The sequence below is a fragment of the Contarinia nasturtii genome, unplaced genomic scaffold (assembly GCF_009176525.2).
Source record: "Contarinia nasturtii isolate CC-2019 unplaced genomic scaffold, AAFC_CNas_1.1 Cnas_scaffold_129, whole genome shotgun sequence".
In the NCBI taxonomy this organism is placed as follows: domain Eukaryota; kingdom Metazoa; phylum Arthropoda; class Insecta; order Diptera; family Cecidomyiidae; genus Contarinia; species Contarinia nasturtii.
The window spans coordinates 229,728-248,662 of NW_022197486.1; the positions used below are offsets into that span (position 1 = coordinate 229,728).

The following is an 18,935-nucleotide window of genomic DNA, read 5'->3' on the forward strand; positions in this document are numbered from 1 at the left end:
TTGAATAGATAAACCATTTTCATCATATCCAACATTTTCTTTTTGTTTAGACATAAACAGAAGAAAAAGTTGCTATAGGGGACATAATCAACTCTTGGGGAGTTAAAGTCTGAAAACGTTAGAGGGAGGAAATCCGGACGTCATCAAGTCCAGGTCGGGGTTAGATCCCGAAATCTCCTCCCGGTGCGCATGTATGGCTTGAATACAGTCGGTGAGAATAATTGGCCTTTTAAATGTAATTCAGGTAACATGTAAAATTTTACTCTTTCGACAATTGCCTAGCTACCTCTCTATTTATCCATTCCTCCTGTCGTTTGTGGTGTTGATAACTATACTCACAAAGACGTGGAAAAAATAGTATTAGTTTATGATCATGTGATTGTTTCTGCACATTGTCGGAACGGATGAGAGACGAGTGAGTGTGCTGTGACAGACGGTCGACCTTTTGTCAGTTTTAATAGAAGAATTTACATTTTGACTCGTTTTCAATTTTGCTTAAAACTAAATCAAAACACTTACAAGCAATTCAATTTCTTCGCTTCGTTTTCGTTTAATTTTTACCGGTTGAATGCTGACATGTTCTTCCTTTTTGGTGCTTCGGCTTTGAATTCGTGCACGCTCTTTTTTTGGATTTGTATCGCCAAAAAGTCCACGTTTTTCAGCCATTAAAATTAAGTGCTTTTCATCTAAACGTGTTATTTTCTTTCTTTTGATTAGTGACAAAAAACACCCCGACGATTTTGCGTCGATGCATTTATTTTGATACATACACATATCGGGAATGTCAATTGATTCGAAAATATCGGTTTTCGGAACCTTCATCAGTGAAATGGGCATTGCATAATTTGATTTATAAAAAAATTATTTAAAAAAGAACGTTTGACCTAACCTTAATATGACTATATTCATCATCACAGTTTGAGTTTTCCAGAATTTCGCTGCCACTTTCGCTTTCATCCGAAGACGATTCCGATTCGGGTGCATTTTTTGTTTCATCTTCTTTTGATTTGGACTTCTTTTTGCTCGATGGAATACCTTGTAATTTCTCCAATTGTTCAGCATTCAATCCATCCTGTTCGGCAAGTGCTTCAAGTCTTTTTTTCTCTTTATACATTTTTACATGACGTGCATGCGCCGCTCGATTCACCGATTCAATTGCCAAATTTACCATAACTTTATTTTCCGTTTCAACCATTGAATGTGTTCCATATAAAATAAACTGCACTTGTGGCCGTGACATTGCCAACCGTAATGATTCACGTTGCTCTTCTAATATTTTTGCCACGCGCTCTTTTCCACTTTCGCTCATTTCAGATTCGGTCAACACTTCTAACATTGATAAGTCACCACCTCGGCTACATATCAAATCAATTGGATCATTTATTGCACTGTACGAATTTGGGGTGGTAATAAAGACGCCAACCACTTTCTCCAAAATCGTTGATTGAATTGGCATTTGACAAAAGTTTTCCGATCGCATGCGAATATTACTAATTTCCAATTTATGCATATAATCATTATACTCGTGTAAACGTTGGCCGGCACCAAAGATGATGATATCATTAACCCGATAGTTTCCTTGAAATAATCCACCCAAGTACGCAATTGATCGTTGTGATGATAGATGTGTTTGTATCACGTCACCTTCGACTTCAAAATACTCAAGAAGACGGGAAAAAATTGCTGGACCTAACGTGAATGCACGATCCTTTATTTTGGCGGAGCAAAGAAATTTTGAATCGTTAAGTTTTAATCAGAGCTGTTATTGGCACCGGAGAGATGCGGCTACTAGTGAGTGTTTACAGTTATTCCATGTATATATTTTTTCAAGTACCGCATCTGAATATAAGAAACAGCAGCACTTATAAGAAAAGTACCCGCACCTTTCCGGTGCTTTGAATATATCTAGTTTCAATATAAAATAATCATAATCATTTGCAATTTTCAGTAACCTGCATAATAAATAGATTTTCCTTCATTAGTACACTTTTGGCGAATTCGCTTCGATCCAATGGAATGCATGACAGAAATAGTGGACATAATTTGTCAAATTTAAAGTAAAGTTGCTTAAGCGGTACTTCGCCATTCTCTGCCTCTTCAGATTCAAGAAAACCAATTTTTCGAAAAGATTCGATTGCCTCAGCCTTTGTTCTAGAAATAAACGTTTTGTTATTTTGTTCTTTTTCTAACAATGTTCTAGAAAATGTTGAAGATTATTTTTACGGTAATTTGAAAGGATTAATCCAACCGGTAACAATAGGATTTGCCGTTGCAATCGCAACTTTATCATTGTCTTGTAAATGTGGTGGCAACAATTCCATCAAATTCAATGCACTGTTTTTGATGCGAAGTCGTGATATCGATGCCGCCAAATGTATGCGATTATTCCAAATATTATCATGGATGACTAATAAGTGGAGTGAACATAAATGTAAAATGTTCTTTGTATATATTAGTCTTTGTGTCACCTTGTAAATCCGACTTATGATAAAGTTCTTTTTCTCTCACTCGCTCCTTTGGATCACGTCGCAGGAAGTGACGCAAGTGTAAATCGAATAATAGCAACCAAACACGATTCTGATCATCTCGAAGCTGTAAAAAGTGCAAGAAAACATACAACGCGAATTATTAATATGTTATGTGAATAGACATTTGCTGCAGTTCAAAAATTAATTTGCGTCATTGTGAAGTTAAAGTTTTTTCTTACAAACTAGTTGTTTGCTAAGGTTTTAATTCTTTCCGGAAAAAAACTAACCAAAAACAATCAGCTGTTGTCTTGATTGATTTTTCTCGAGACACATACACGCATAAAAAATAAGTAATAAAATAAATGTTCTCTAAAAGAACATTCGTGTCAACTAAAGATTTACTTTACACTTCCAGAATTCCATTATAATTTTTGTTTTGTTCAATTTGACATTTACTGCCGTCTTTTAACCCAATTCATTTTAAACTCTGATGCGAAAATTGAATGAAATGAAAAACCATTCCACTCCGTTTCGTTTTGTTGTTTATTGTTAATTTTGAATATACTGACAAAAAGCGTGTTGCGTGCATGCATCAAAAATAATGGTGTGTGGCTGTTGTTCATGTATTCAGTGTTCATTTAATCAAATGTGTCCGTGGGAATAAAAGCGGGAATACAGCGACGAAATTTGAAATATGCACGCTAAAAAAGTGAAATCTGAAGAATACAACACAGATTTTTGTCTAACATAGAACATATGAATCGTTGCGGCGAAAGAGTAGCTCTTCATGTTGCAGTATTATTTGGAGAAAAATAAGAGCTACTGTTTCGCCGCAACGATTCATATATAGAATTTGTGTTTCAATCATTTTATTCAGATACATTTCAACGTGATGCATGAACGTTTGTTACATTTTTCAGTTTTCATTATTGTTTTTTCTATACCTTATATACACGCACACACTGTTGCTGCAAATGTTGTATGTAAGATATGAAGAGAATGAAAATTTTTGAGAGTGAATGTATTTTGGTCATCGATTTCAGTTTTGTGTTGACGATTTTTATTGTGCAGTTGTGTTTCAATAGAATGTTCTTTGTAAACAGAATGCCATGCGTTGAGAAATTACATGTAAGGGTGAGCGAGATAGCATTGAACTACGATTTGGGTGACAGAAATAGCATATTTTTACATTCGGTCGCACCAGATGATATAGACCATTTAGCTGTGCATAAGAATTGAGAAAAAAATCTGATTTTTTTTTCACTTTTTGTGCTCTATACCGAGTCTCCGAGAGTTTCATACAAGCCTCCCATATAGATGATGAAAAATCGAGAAAAATGAAAAAAATAATTAAATTTCTTTTCTTCGATTTACAAATACCACTCAATTTTCTGTATCATCTGGTGAAATCAGAATAAAAAACTCGTATTCTTTATCATCTAAATCACGATTGGCATTCGGTCACTATTCAATAGGTGTTACATGGGAAGTTTATATGAAACTTTCGGAGACTCGGTATAGAGCACTCAAAAAGTGAAAAAACTCCAGATCGTGATTTGGATGATAAATACAGAAAATTGAAAGTCGATACAATTGAATTGTAAATCGAAGAAAAAAAAATTATTTTTTTTTTCATTTTTCGCGTTTTTATACCATCTACATGGGAGGCTTGTATGAAACACACGGAAGACCGCTGAAATGTCAAATACAAAATATGTACAGACGTACGATAGTGCCATTTCGGCGATCTTCCGTGTGTTTCCATATCTTACATACAACATTTGTAGCAACAGTGTGTGCGTGTATATAAGGTATAGAAAAAACAATAATTAAAACTGAAAAATGTAACAAACGTTCATGCATCACGTTGAAATGTATCTGAATAAAATGATTGAAACACAAATTCTATATATGTTCTATGTTAGGCAAAAATGTGTGTTGTATTCTTCAGATTTCACTTTTTTAGTGTGCATATTTCAAATTTCGTCGCTGTATTCCCGCTTTTATTTCCTCCGAATCAAATGCTTAACTAACCTGTGGATAATGTTGAAAAAATTTTACATCATGCAAGGCTTGATTCAGGATATGCTTATCTGTCTCAATGAAAACCGATACAAAAGTTAATTCAACGATTCAATCAACCGATACACTGTATCCATAAAATGTATGCAAATAATGAATATCTACTATTTATTTATATTATGTTGTAATTCAACTTTTGTCGAATAAAATTATGTTTCGTCGTAAATTGTGAATATACTGTGAATTCGTTTTCCACTCGACTTTTCAATTATAATTTTATGGGCAACTATTTTACCAATGAAATATTGGTATCGATATTAAACGCTTTTTGGGGTGATAAAAAATCGTTTTTAGGTCATATAAATAGGTACACAAATAGGTGATTCATCTTCATGTGTTTCGTGTCATTTTGCAATAAAATCAATTGATTCGTGACAAACGGGTTGAATCGATTTCAAACTATTATAATAACAAATCGACTTGAAAATCATACGGATCAGCAATAAGTTCTATTTAAATAATATTACATAGATATTATATCGTAGAACAACTGCCGTGAAACGACTGAAGACTTGATTTTTTAACTGTAACGAAATTGAGAACGTCAAATTGGAGTACGAAAGAGGGGGAATAACAAACAAAATCTGAATATTTTTAGAAAATACATCAACCAATTGCATGCAATTGGATTGCACAACTGAAATGAAAATTGAAGTACCTATGAGAATGACGTTCATTAAGAATTTTTCTTTTTTTCCAGAACTTACACCGATAAACATCATAGATCATTGAATAAACTCTGCGCATTTCGTGCTCATCTCTGAAATGACATGGAAGTGGTGGCTTCCGCAACAGTTTACCAGCATTTGTCAAATCGTTGAGATTCCAAGCTGAAAGCATGTCCATACTAACAAAATCCATTGGATCATCGACCACACACTTTTTTCGATTCAACGACAAACCCGAAGCTGGAGTTGATAATGGCGAAATAATCATTAGATCTGGATCCCATTGTTGTTTGATTTTTTTCGCTACCACTTCCTCTAACGGTCTAAATAATATCATACATTTCAAAATCAATATAAATTTATAAATATACTGTATTTTTTGTCGGTAGTTTATAAGAGTATATTCTAAAAACTTACATTCCGCTGTCAATTAAATCATTAATACCCTTTTGTACGGCCAGCAAACGATAATAAACACGTTCTTGGTAATCGTTGTCTGTTGGCAATGGTATAAAATCTTGCGTTAAAACCCCATCTTTGGCACGTTTTAATTCTTCTCTGTGCAGTATATTCGCTAGGATTTTTGGATATATTGCAAATATATCTGCACGGCTTATAACGAACAAATCGCTCATCTTATCGCTTTTTTCACTTCTTCACCTAGTTCAGTTGAATTGCAACTGAAATATTTGCATATCATCCATTCTAATTTGAAATCTCGATTTAAGAAATAAATTCGGTTTTAAAATAAAACAAATGTACGGCAACAAAATTTAACTCGAATGGATGATTCTTACCGATTCCATTGTGAATTGATATTGCTTTGACGGTTGATTTCGATTTAAGCCTTTGCATTTTCATTTTCGATCCACATTCTGTGCTTTTTTCCCTTCTTTTCGTTGATACATATTATATTCCTTGCCACTGCCACTGCGACTGCTATGATGATAGTTCAGTCTGTGCACGCGACCACATCACCATGCATATTTTATTTAAATAAAAAAAGAAGACGAAACGAAAAATATGAATAACACATTTTTATGCCATCGTCAAATATTATCAGTGTCTCGAATCCGATACCACAATTGACATTTGTGAGAAAAAACAGACATTTGAAAAGTAGCGCAACCATTTTCGAATGTTGCTATTTATTCAAATTCAATTTTTTTAAATAAATAAGCAAACAAACTTGATCTTATTTGGTCGAATTTGAGCAGAAAATCAAACCATTCCGCAATATCAATACAACAATAGAGAAATTGAAAAATTTAAATTGCGCGCGTTTTTATGTCGAAGTAAAATGAGGGCGCACACGAGCGCTATCTAGGCAATTTGGTCGTATATTAAACGTTTGACAGAATAGTGACACGGGTGTTAAACGAAAGCAAAAGAGAAAGAAATTTCATGTATATCGATATGCAACAAAAACATTGTGATTTGATATCTATCATTGATTTTCGGTTGTAATTAATTGGTATGAATATATTGGTGACTTTTAAGTTTTGAACGTGAAATTGTTTCTCATAATTGTCACTTTCTCGATTGCAAGCAAAAGTTTGAGCCCCATTTCACCTAATATATACGATTAAAAACTATCGGAGAATTTCACAAAATATACTGTAGTCTATTTTATATTTCCTTTCACAACGACACACAGATAGAAAATTGTCGTGTTTTTAGCCCAATATTTATTGTGTTTGTGCATTTTCCCGAGCGTTATTGAATGTACGTTATTGAATGTAAATTTACGACACAACATTTTGTAAGTTTGAAATTGTAATAAATCCTGCAATACATTCACAATGTCCGATAGTTCAAAAGCAGAGAAAATTGCTGCAGCTCGAAAAAAGGTGAACTTTTATTTTATTTTCTTTCAATTTTCAACGAATTTGAATCATGAACATGAAAAACAAAATTAATTGATTGCCGTGTTTTAAATATAATACGTAGCGCTTTAAAAAAGAGCTACGTTGCTGCATTGTGACACGTCAATACTGTACCACTAATAATATCGTCCACACTATGTGTAGTATTTTTTAAATTGTCAATTAATGTCATTATAATGTTTTCCTCTTCTTTTCTTATGCTCAATTCTCATTTAGCTGAAGCAATTTCAATCGAAAGCAAAAACAGAAACAGCATCCAATAGTACGGTGACTTCGTGTGGAATCGGATCAAGTGTAAATACTAATGGAACTGCAACATGTATTGAGCATACACAAAATGACAATGCAATGATAGCAATTCAGCCGCAACAAATTAACATGCAATTTGAGGCCGTTGATCCCGTTCAATTCGATTCAACCAAATTATTTGATCAACATATACCGGCCAGTGAAAATATGATTGGTTCTCAATCTGAAATGGCATTAAATATTACTGCAACACCGGCTATAAATACCAATGCCAATTTGCCGCAACAATCACAAACATCGCTGGCAATACAAACAACATTTCCACATTTTTCAAATGTTAGCCAAATAGCATCATCGCAGCCGCTGACAACTTCTTTTTCAATACAACAACCAAATCTAGAGAGCAATCCGGTTAAAAATTGTGTTTCAGATTTGTCACATTTAGCCGAACAATGTAATCAAGAGCTAAATAATTTATTGCAAGTAGAAAAGGTGCGTAATCATGAGCTTAGTGTAAAAGTGACCCAACAACATTCCACAATCGAAGAATTGAGCAATGAATTGAATCAACTACGTAAAAACAGTGGCACAATTCAAGAATTACAACAACAAGTTAATGCTCACATACAAACCGTTAATATTTTGGTGGGTGAAAAATCCGATTTAAGCGCAAAACTCAACGAATTTGAATCGGAATGTGTCGAATTAAAGGGTCGTCTGAAGGCATCAAGGCACCGGGTGTCTGAATTGGAAAAGGATTTAAATACAATGACCCAATCGCATCAAAAATATGATGGATCACAACAGGCACTGTGCACGGAACTCGAAACCATTCAAGAAGATAATAAACGTTTTAAGCGGTTGCATCAAGAGACATGCGATGAAAATACCGAAATTCAATATCAACTTGCCATCAAGACAAAGGAAATTGATGAATTGAAAAATGTCATCAGTGCAAAATGTAGTGAACTTGAAATGGTACATGTTCGTCTTGAGCAATTGACCGGCGGTGATTTAACACAATCAAATGAAACATCAGCCGTTGAACAAAATCATAAAGATCAACGAATTTTGGATTCAGAACGCCAAATTATTGAACTACAAAATATGATTTCGGAATTGACAAGTGACCGTGATCGTACTCAACAACAATATCAATCATATGTACAACATTTAACAAATGAAACGACATCGATGAATCAACGCATTCAAGAGCTCACCAAAACCAATGAAAAACTTACCAAACGAGAAGAATCGCTAGTTAATCACGTCCAAGAATTGGAAAAACAAATTCAAAAGCAACTCAGCACTCAACGGAGATTGGCCGCTTTACGTGATAATGACGACAAACAAAAGGCAGATGATAAGATGAACAAAGATAATGCATTAAATGATATTTCACACAATAATGACGAATTGAGTACATTACGAAAAAAATTGAATGCAATTGAAAAGGAAAAATTCGATTTAAATGTAAGTCGATTTCAAAAGTAATATAGTGGTAAGTAATTATGTTCAAAATGGGTATATTTTAGGTACTCTTGGAAGAATATAACACGCAGAAGCTATCATTGCAACAACATTTATTGGAAAAAGATGCCAAACTAACGGAAATTGAATCGGAGTTAGATTATTTACGAACCGAGCGACCAGACACATCTAATTTATTGGCCACGATTGAAAGTGACAAAGTTGCCGCCTCACGAGCAATGACCCAAAATCAAGAACTGAGAAAACAACTCGAAGAAATGCAACAAGCGTTCGTGCAAGTGGTCAGTTTATTTTTAGAAATCTGACCTCGCAAAATACTGAAATTTGTATATGTAGTGTCTAAACATAGTAGTTTAAAAAAAATGCTTTTTTTACTGTTATTTTGTGTAATCTATGTTGTTTTTTTTATTTGAATTACAATTGATTTAATTTTATGTCCATTCCAGAGTAACCAAAAATTGGAATTAACGTCCCAATTGCAGAGTGAAGAGTATATGAATCGTGATATTCGAAATCGTTTTGGTGATTTGGAGTCTGAATTGAAATCGATCAAAGAGAAATTGCATTTTAAAGATGAAGAAATGATTCGATTGACCCATGAAAATTCGCAATTCGGTGCAAAAATACAAGAACTATCGAAACGTTTGAACAGCAGCAGCAATGATGGTGTACGGCAACTGACCGAATTACAAAAGAAATTGCACTCGACAAAAAAGGAAATTAAAAAATTACGGACTAAATTGAAAGAAGTGGCTCCGACCACTGAGGTTGATGAATTGCCAAAAAATGGAGATGAAAATGGGCAAGTGGTTGAGATCACTTCTAAGTGTGACGTAGAAAACGAACACAAACATGATCATGACGGAGAATATCATCACAGTGAACATCATCTTGACCATGGCCATGATCACAACGAAGATGACGATGAATGTAAATCGGTCGAAGCTTTGGATAATTCCGATGTGGTGTCCGTAACATCAACTATAAATATTGCAACAAATGAAGCAATGGACAAACTTCAAGAACGTTTCAAACGAACAATGAATGAAATTGCTGATTTGACGGAAGAAAAACAACGTCTTGAACATCTGGTAACACAATTACAAAGTGAAACCGAAACAATTGGTGAATATATTGCACTATATCAAACGCAACGACGCCTATTGAAACAACGTGAAATTGAGAAAGATATTCAATTGAATCGAATTGCAGCCGATCGCGAAGGCATGAAAGATAAATTACGTCAATTGAATGAATTGGTTGAACTATTGATGATTCAAAAGGGTTTTAATAATGCCAAGGAAATTATTACGCAATTGAATACAACAAATAATAATGGCGAAAAAGTTCCTGAAAATACCGAAACACCGACGGTGATAAATGGTTCATCGACGCCGACAATTATGGATTGTGAGAACATTCCACAGAATGTTCAACCTATGCAAAATAACTGTCATGAACACGATCATCATTTGCCTGAAAATGATCTACGTAGTCATATTATTCAATCGCATCACGATACAAATACCCGTGAAACGGCTACCAAAATTATCAACCTTTTAACTGATATTAAGGATACAAATTTGCGACAAGATTACACAGTAGTTTCTAACAGTGTAGATCATTGTTCGTGTTGTTCCGGTAAATTGGAAGTCGTGTGAAATTGAATGCAAAATAAATAAATAATAAGAACACAAACATTCATATTGAAATAATCGAATTCAGATATCCAATGTTTTTTCATATTTGTTAAACTAAATAAATGATAATAATAATGATATACGGAATATTCCTTTTTCGGGAGATAAAAAATTTTGTTCGAATATTTTATATGAAATTGTAAACGGATTTTGCGTTTATTTCTTGATTTATTAGATTTTTCGTTGGTTTTATATTTGTATGTATTTGTATCCTTTTAAAGGTGAAAATTTTATAAGCAAGCGCCACGACGATTTGTCGATCCATAAGAAATAAAGAAAGTATCAAAAATAAAAAAGCCTGGCTTTTATTACATCATTATTTATACTCTTTCACTTACAAAAATCAATAATTTTATTATGAATTATTAAACTATTATTTAAAAAAAATCACAAAACTTACTACTAATGTTACTTCACACAGAGAAGTAATACAATGAAAACTAGATGGCTTGTCGTATAAAATTTGGAACTGGTTGACACTCCGTATAAAATTGTATTTGTCTTCGTTTATGCTTTGAAGAAGATCCGCATAAAAGAGAATACACAAAAATGATGTTTGGTATGAAATTAGATGGACAAATACAATTTTTTACGGAGTGTTCCGAATTTTATACAACACCAAATCTGGTTTTTATAAATAATTAAATATTTTAATTGTCGTTTATTTTTACGGCCTAACTTATAAATTATGTTCAGTAATAGTTTTGAATGTGTAACGTACACCACTATATAAAGTCATGTACATGAAAAAACATTTGTTGTGGCAAATTCATCCATTATCGGGCATATGTTGACGGTCAATATTGGGGTCGGATTTGAGTGTAGTTTCAGTCATTTTCAACGTCGCAATGGAAAGAAAAAAGAGAAAAAATAAACTCAGTTACTAAGTATGAATCAACATCAATATACTATCGGTTCAGTTCAATAAATGATACTCACCTACGGGTTATTTTATATACCGAACTGCCCGTACTTCGGTCAAGGCCACAAAACTCAAGCCCAGCACAGTAACAAAACGTTACAATAATATTATTTAAAAAGAAATCTTAATGCTACATGTAATTAAAACTGGTCGTCATCGGAAACATCGAGAACATAAACGTAGTCCTCATCGTCACTGGAATCCTCATCGTCAGCTGCTTGATTTTGTACGGCAGCATTTTGATTCTGTGGTCTCAATAGTTGCGGATGAATGTCCAATCCCAACACCGTACAAAGACCTAAAAACAAAATCGTAAACAACAAATTGTTAGCCAAAACATTCTTAAACATTTTTAATTTCAGTGATATTTTTTCACCTTTGTACATGATGTTCTTGGCTGCAACGATATCCCGGTGCCAAACAGTTTTCAATTGAAATGGAGCTTGATCATCTTTCCAAATGCCAGTGTTTAGTTGCCAGTTTTTGAAACATACTTGAAGTTTTGACACTAAACCATCTGAATCCATTGGAATATGATCTGGGTTGACTGCATTCAATCGATTAACAAAATCAACTGCATATTTACGCAATTGTTGGTACACTCGGTTGCTTTTCATGGTGATAATGACGTTCGGTAAATTCCATTGCGATGACTCATCTTCACTTGGAATACAATGCTGACAAACTTTGTATCGATCGCTTTTGGTTCGTCGATCGAATGGCCGGAAACATTTTGCACAAGTTTGCGATGTATTGTATTCGTCGACCAATCGTACAATACAATTTCCCAACTTCTTAAAACTGTTCAATAGTCGTCGTAATCCCGGGCATCGCAATCGCTTTTTAATACCAATTGGTGAGTTTGGAGCTATTTGAGCTGCACCAATAAAAACGAGCGCCGACTTTTTTTTCGTCAGTGATGCCGCGATTTTGTCACTGGCCCGATTTTCTTCGATGTATTTATCGAGACGGAGTCGAATAAACTTTCTTGTTGTGTACACCGCCATAGCTGGTTTCATCATTTTCACATAATAAGCGATGTAACACATCCAATGTGAACGTCCTTTCGGCGATGGAAAAAATGCATAGCGTTTATAGTCGAGCTCCCGTTGTTTTTGCAACAATTCAGTCCATTGATCGGATTTACGCTTGCGTTTGCCATATTTCGCTTTGAAATGGTATTTTGGACCATCAATTGTGATGTTTTCCTGAGATTTACGAACAAAAAATCATAGAAGTAAACAAATGATAAATAAAGAATGAATTTATTGTTTCTTACCTCGTTGCCGGATCGAACGTGTTTGCGAACTGTGGCGTTCCATGTACGAACTCCTGGATCGATTCCAAGCACATAATCAAACTCAAAATTATTGTACTTCTCTTTGATGGTGTTGTTATCAAGTTCTGGTGTATTGCGTTCAGGCTTCACGAAACATAACGAAACTGCCACACTATCGGTTGCCACAGCAAAATCGAATTCCTTACCATTTCCAAGTTTCGAAATTTTTGGCATGTCAAATATTAAATTCCAATAGAAAGCTGGATTGCTATCGTATTCAGTTTTTTCAATGTTTATTGGCTGACCGCGTTTTCCTTTTGCCAATTTCAATGCTCCAAATTTGCGCGCAATCAAATAAAAAAGATGGATATCGATGCGGATATGTTTCATATCGAAATCGTGGATTGGAACTACTAAAAAATTCTTTATTTTTGGCGGGAGTGGAGTGGTCGGCATGACATTGTTGTTCGGATCGCGTCGATATTGGAACCAGCGTTGTTTCAACATTTCATATTTCGCGTGAAAATCGAAAATTTGTCGCTGAATGTTTATAAATATTGGAATGGTTTGGAACCAGCGATCACGAATGAGATTCTGAAAGTGTACATTGATTGGCAATCCAATGCCTGCTGCTTCGTTTAATAGAAGATCGATGTTCGCGTTTCTCTCGACTCTACTTTGGAACATTACGATCTTCGTCGCACGTTTTACATCCAATTCAGTGATGAGATTTCCTTGTCGATTCAAATTCAGTTCGTAGCGCTTTAGTGTGAAAAATTTCTTGATGCGACTGAATGCCCATACTTTGATGTTATTTTTCACGTTTGTTATGTACTGAGTGATGAGATGATTGAATGCGTTCCCCATGCCCTCGCGAGCTGGCCAATTTTCTGGACGAAGAAAATCAGGACATGCTTGCTCCACAGTTCGTCGAAATGCAAGCGGTAATTTGTGGTAATTTTCTTGTAATACCGAGGTGAAACATTCACCAATTACACCATTCACGTATTTATTGAATTCATCATTCGTGTATTCATCGGATTCACCTTTAAAAAATCGAACATTTTCATCGTCAAAGGCTTTGTTTGCTTTGAACAAAAACAGTAATGACGCCAGAGTCGTAATCATTGTGGCCGAAAGGCACCAGTATGTGACCTGATCGATGAATGGTGCACGATACTCTTCCCGCAGCACTTGATTTAGAGTCATCTTCAACGACGTACTGCGCCCATTCTTGGCTCTCTTTCTTCTCATCGTGACAGATCTATTGTACAAAAATTAAAGAAAAAAATACATCAAATATAGCATAGATCACAAACACAATAAGATATAAACACTTCTATCACAAATTAAATGAAACAGTAATGAAGAGCGCATTATAAATATCACCTCTTACCTCAACAAAGTGACTCTGTATTCTAAATCGAATGATGAAATTTATTTCCAACGTGACATCAAATATTTTGCCGATCGAAATGTTGTTGGAATATTCACAGTTAATTTTATCAACACTCTGTTATTTCGAAATTAAAACAAAGACAGTCACAAAACCAACTGTGAATATATCCATTCCACAGGGAACAGCATTCTGAACACACAAAATCGTTTTTGAAATGACAATAAAACCAATTGATCGCCCAAACCACGCTTCAAACACTCTCATATAATTCTCAAGAAATCCTGTTGAAAACAAAACAAAATTTTATTGTAAACAAAATCGGTTGGTGCAAAAGTTGTTTATACTAACTACTGGATTTGGTTTGACACATATACACCGCGCGGATAGAAAAATGTCAGAAAGATGTCAGTTGCATTTCGAAAATTCAAAATAATAATTCCACAAATAAAAAAAAATGAATGCATTAAATGACGTATAAAAGAGTTCTCCTGCAGAGTTTTATTTATTTCTTTTCGAATAAATTGTTTATTTTTTAATTTGAGCGTAAGATTTGTATTTTCAATATAAAACTTAATGTGTTGGGTTGTGTTCACATTATGTTGTCAAATGAAATATTATTGGAAGTGAAAGAAACAAGTGGATCCATTCCATTGGAATTCGTGGAAACTATGCATATAATCTCCGTTCCATTTGACACGAAAATGACCACCAGAATGGGCCAAAACGTTACATTTTTCAACGTTAGAATGTACTAAAAACATTACAAATTTGTTTGCTGGGGTAGCCTCCACATGGGAAATACAAAATAAACAAAAATAAACATAGCGTTGCCGAACTAATGAAATAATAATAAATATTCTGAACAGCATCGAAAAATGTACATTAGAGTGTTTCTCATATCTATAATTAAAAAAATGGTATTTTTCAATTTAAAGAGCATAAAATTCTGTTTTAAGTCGTACCATTAATGTAAAGCACCGATTGATATTGACACTTCCCGAAGCAAAAAACTCTTTAAAGCAAAAATTGTCTAAGGTCTTAATATTGAATTAGTATTATTGATGTGAACCGAGCCTTATGACATTTGACGATCATTTCATTGGTTTTCGAAATGTCATAAACGCCGCTTCATTCATACCGAGAACACATTATTTTCGATATACGTGCATTTTGTATCGATTTGATCCGAACTTTCCACACTTGATCAATCGATTGACAAATTGTTGAATTCAAGTCACCAGTGTGAGTAAACTTAATCATTTTATTACCGTGAAAAATATTGGTTAATTCATCAATAAAAAATATTATTTTTAATGAAAAATCAAAAATTGAATTACGTGCTTACGTGCAGTTCTTATTGTGAAATTGATTTTTATTTCATAGCACGTAATATAAGCCATCTATAACGTGAAATATATTTAAGTAGTCTAATAATTATTTAACGTTGAACATATAGTATCATTTCATGAAAAAAGTAATGAATTTCACAATTATTCTGCAGTACATAATTCTGTTGCGTGAGGTGGTGAAATTCATTTCAAGCGGTGATACCCATTTTGAATTGGTTCCATTGTTCAGAGAAGAGAAACAGTTATTGTTTGGGCTCAAATTGAATCTGAATACTCAATAGTATGCGTTACATTGTTTTCTTCTCTAAATCACTGCCATTGTTATCAATCCGAAGATTTTTGTCATTTTTGTGTGCTGCATCATTTTGTGTGTGTACCAAAAAAGGAGATAGATTCTTGTTCTGTTGTCGCTCGAAAAAATTGAATTTAAAACATGTGTGTGCGTGTGTGCATATTTGTGCAGGAGATTTATTCATTCGTAAATTTCTATAAAAAAATCTCGATATGGATCAATGAAAATGTCTAAATATCGCCAATTCAATAATATTCGTTTTTAAACTAAATCGAATGTGTGTGTTTTTTTCAATAGAAAAATGGCAAATCGTTACAAGCCGTCTCTACCAGCTGAGGGAGAAAAGAAAGATGAGATAACGACGATCAAATGTGCACTAAAATCAATAATTCGGCCGCCATACCAGCAGGAACTGATCGGCAAAATAACTGATCTAAGTCTACAGGCTACAATGATTTGCAATTTGGGTTCGTTGCTGTTCTTATTAGAGGTGCAAAAGGCATATGAACGTAGGCATCAACAATGGTGACTTCAGCTTCTTTGCCAATAGCGGGGAAGAAAAGATCAACACATGTTTTAGTCAAGTGCTAGCAAAGCACAACCCAAAAAATGTAATTATACTCTAAAATCAACTATGGATAACATGGATTTTACAGTTCTATTTTAATTAATATATTGATTTCAATTCAAAATTCATTTTTTTTTCGCATCCATTTTAACTGATTTTTTTCTCTCTTTTCATTCCATTGTAATTTACAATTGTAAATTAATTTACTACCGAAGCCGAAGCCGAAAAAAACACCAAAGCCGAAGCCAAAGCCACAGCCAAAGCCGGAGCCAGAGCAACCATCAAAGACTAAACGGAAACCCCGTGGACCAGCAAAAGAAATTCCACCAATCGATCCAGAATTCAAGGCAATTGTGGAAGGTCTTGATGAGGTCCATCGCTTTGATTGGCCTAGCAACAAAGATTTCGGTAATGGCCTCAAACATCTATGCAATCAATACATAGACAACAATGTCACCAATTCGCAAACACATTCGGATAAACACATAACCCAATATCTGAAGATGAAAGTGTTTCAGATGAACACAAATGAAGCCATTGAAGAGAAATACCTGCCAAGTGACATCGACTGTGTGGTGAAACTCATTCTCAAGGAAAAGGTATGTTGAAAATGTTTATTCAAATCATGAAAAGAACTGAGTTTTCAATGGTTCATATTGTTTAAGCTTACAATGGTTTTTTTTTGACTCGTTGACATATTTTTTTAAAAATGAATTTATTCTATTTCCCTTGTTTCATTGAAAAAGGTCATCAAAGTGCCAGCTAGTGACCCAAATAAACTTTATCGGTGCGGAGTTTTGTATGACATCGTCAATAAGTTGAATGTGTTCCCGGAAATCGACCTACATGATCTCACGACCAGTTCAAAAAATTGGTTCAAAGCTGTGCCGATGTATCTATCTATGCAACGCGAGATAGAAGAATTTAATTTGCTGCGAGCACATCAAGAGCCACCGAAGAAACGCAAAAAGAGAAAGCGCAGAAGACCGAAGGGTAAGAAACGACAGTGGATCATCAAACGAAAACAAATGCTCGACGATTTGGAATATCTACCGTGCATTCGCAATTTGGTGGTAGTTCCGATGTGTGATTTTCGGCGTACGCATTTCAAAATCGACTGTTCGAGTATGTATCAGATCTTGTCTTCTCAAAAATTGATTCCGAAACAGTTAACTGAAGACGGAAAACCAAGTGACAAAAATATTTCACAAAAGGTTTTCAACGAGAATAAAGATTACATATGGAATCAGTATTTTTATATGCGTAAAATTCGGTGGTTTGTGCGCCGCAAAAAGAAATTTGACTTTTCGATAAACAGCGATGGAATTGCTGTGTCTCTGCAGTATTCCACCAAAAAGAAGGAGACCAGCAACACACAATCGGGCACCAGTCGATTGGACATCATTGACATGTTGAAGGCGGGCAAATTCAAAAGATTGGGAGGTACAGATTCAGGCATGCGGAACTGGAATACCACAACAATACATGAAATTGATACTTGCAAAGAAGTATGTGTAGTATACTAAAATACAATGATGCACATTGTGCTTAAGTTCACTAATTATTTTTGTTTTTTTTTTTTCGATTTATTCGCAGATCAACTTTGTTAAAAAGAGCAAGCAGTTCCATTGGGAGACACATCAAAACGTACGAAACGCAAAAGCGAAGCGATTCACGAAAAATTTCATCGAGAAAGAAAGACAAGATCGAGAGAATCGTGAGCTGTACGCAATGATGCCATCACCAAAAGGTTCACAGTGGCTGAGCTATATTAAGCATCGAGTTAAGATGACCAAACATGGAATCGAAGCTTACTCGACTGCAAAGTACACTAGACTCGCCTTGGACAAATACATTGGGAGCAACAAAGTTATCGACGGATTTGTGAACAAGATCACCAATAAGGAACCGACTCTGTTATTCCATGGTGCTGATGGCGAAGTACCACCTGATTGCCCGATAAGAATTAAAAAACACGTGCGGTGTCCGGGTGTACGCAAACTGATGCAGGCATATAAGAAGCGACCATACATTGTTGTCGTGCCGGTGGACGAATGGGGAACATCTCAAACAGACGCAAGATGTATGTGCCGATTCCAAAACCAACCCAAATCGGCCAAATTCAAGATGTGTCGGTGCATACCCAACGCCATAACACTGCTGCCAACCAAAATTGTGTCTAAGTTTGGCAAGACAGATACATCTACATATCGACAGTTACAACGCACATTGAACGGAGCATTTGAAATAGAAGAGGAGCTAATGTCAAGAGTAAAACCTTACTACAAAAAATGGCAATTAGACCTCGAATGCACCGTGACTTGGCATCGTGACGTCGTGGCTGCTAAGAACATTCTACTGAAAGGTAAGGATATTGATACACAATGTGATTGAATGATCGCAAAAAAAGATTCATTTTTTCGATTAATCAGGACTATGGACATTGCTTGGACTTCCAATACCTGCTGCAATCAACCGATATTGGAATCAAATCAACGCCGATGCCGCCGTCTTCGACGACGATAACGACGTGGACATATCCGAGCCCGAGTTCGAATAGCAGCCAACTAATCATCACAATA

At 34.9% G+C, this 18,935-nt stretch overlaps 4 protein-coding genes across 6 annotated transcripts; 2 read left to right on the forward strand and 2 right to left on the reverse strand.

Annotated features, from left to right (window-relative positions):
- Positions 1-229: 229 nt before the first annotated feature.
- Positions 230-5,853, reverse strand: LOC116347169. Its single transcript, XM_031777681.1, has 9 exons — positions 5,636-5,853; positions 5,258-5,541; positions 4,503-4,561; positions 2,469-2,592; positions 2,224-2,407; positions 1,953-2,151; positions 890-1,708; positions 520-816; positions 230-442 (listed from the first exon to the last, which is right to left on the reverse strand). Exons 1-9 carry the CDS (start codon positions 5,851-5,853, stop codon positions 260-262), a joined length of 2,367 nt encoding a protein of 788 aa, XP_031633541.1. The 3' UTR covers positions 230-259.
- Positions 5,854-6,601: 748 nt separating this feature from the next.
- On the forward strand, positions 6,602-10,568 carry LOC116345704 (golgin subfamily A member 2). Its single transcript, XM_031775326.1, has 4 exons — positions 6,602-7,068; positions 7,321-8,826; positions 8,889-9,125; positions 9,291-10,568. The coding sequence occupies exons 1-4, from the start codon at positions 7,021-7,023 to the stop codon at positions 10,503-10,505; spliced, it is 3,006 nt and encodes a 1,001-aa protein (XP_031631186.1). The 5' UTR covers positions 6,602-7,020; the 3' UTR covers positions 10,506-10,568.
- Positions 10,569-11,144: 576 nt separating this feature from the next.
- Positions 11,145-14,189, reverse strand: LOC116347660. Of its 3 annotated transcripts, XM_031778365.1 has the most exons (5): positions 14,142-14,189; positions 12,746-14,009; positions 11,843-12,674; positions 11,484-11,764; positions 11,150-11,269 (listed from the first exon to the last, which is right to left on the reverse strand). In XM_031778365.1, the coding sequence occupies exons 2-4, from the start codon at positions 13,997-13,999 to the stop codon at positions 11,607-11,609; spliced, it is 2,244 nt and encodes a 747-aa protein (XP_031634225.1). In that variant the 5' UTR covers positions 14,000-14,009; positions 14,142-14,189; the 3' UTR covers positions 11,150-11,269; positions 11,484-11,606. The 3 variants fall into 3 exon arrangements, with proteins under 3 accessions (XP_031634211.1, XP_031634225.1, XP_031634218.1); XM_031778351.1 differs by having other exon boundaries at positions 11,145-11,269; positions 11,484-12,674; XM_031778358.1 differs by lacking the exon at positions 11,150-11,269 and having other exon boundaries at positions 11,284-12,674.
- Positions 14,190-15,024: 835 nt separating this feature from the next.
- On the forward strand, positions 15,025-18,935 carry LOC116342817. Its single transcript, XM_031770579.1, has 6 exons — positions 15,025-15,386; positions 16,083-16,396; positions 16,569-16,952; positions 17,100-17,861; positions 17,950-18,718; positions 18,786-18,935. Exons 2-6 carry the CDS (start codon positions 16,289-16,291, stop codon positions 18,911-18,913), a joined length of 2,151 nt encoding a protein of 716 aa, XP_031626439.1. The 5' UTR covers positions 15,025-15,386; positions 16,083-16,288; the 3' UTR covers positions 18,914-18,935.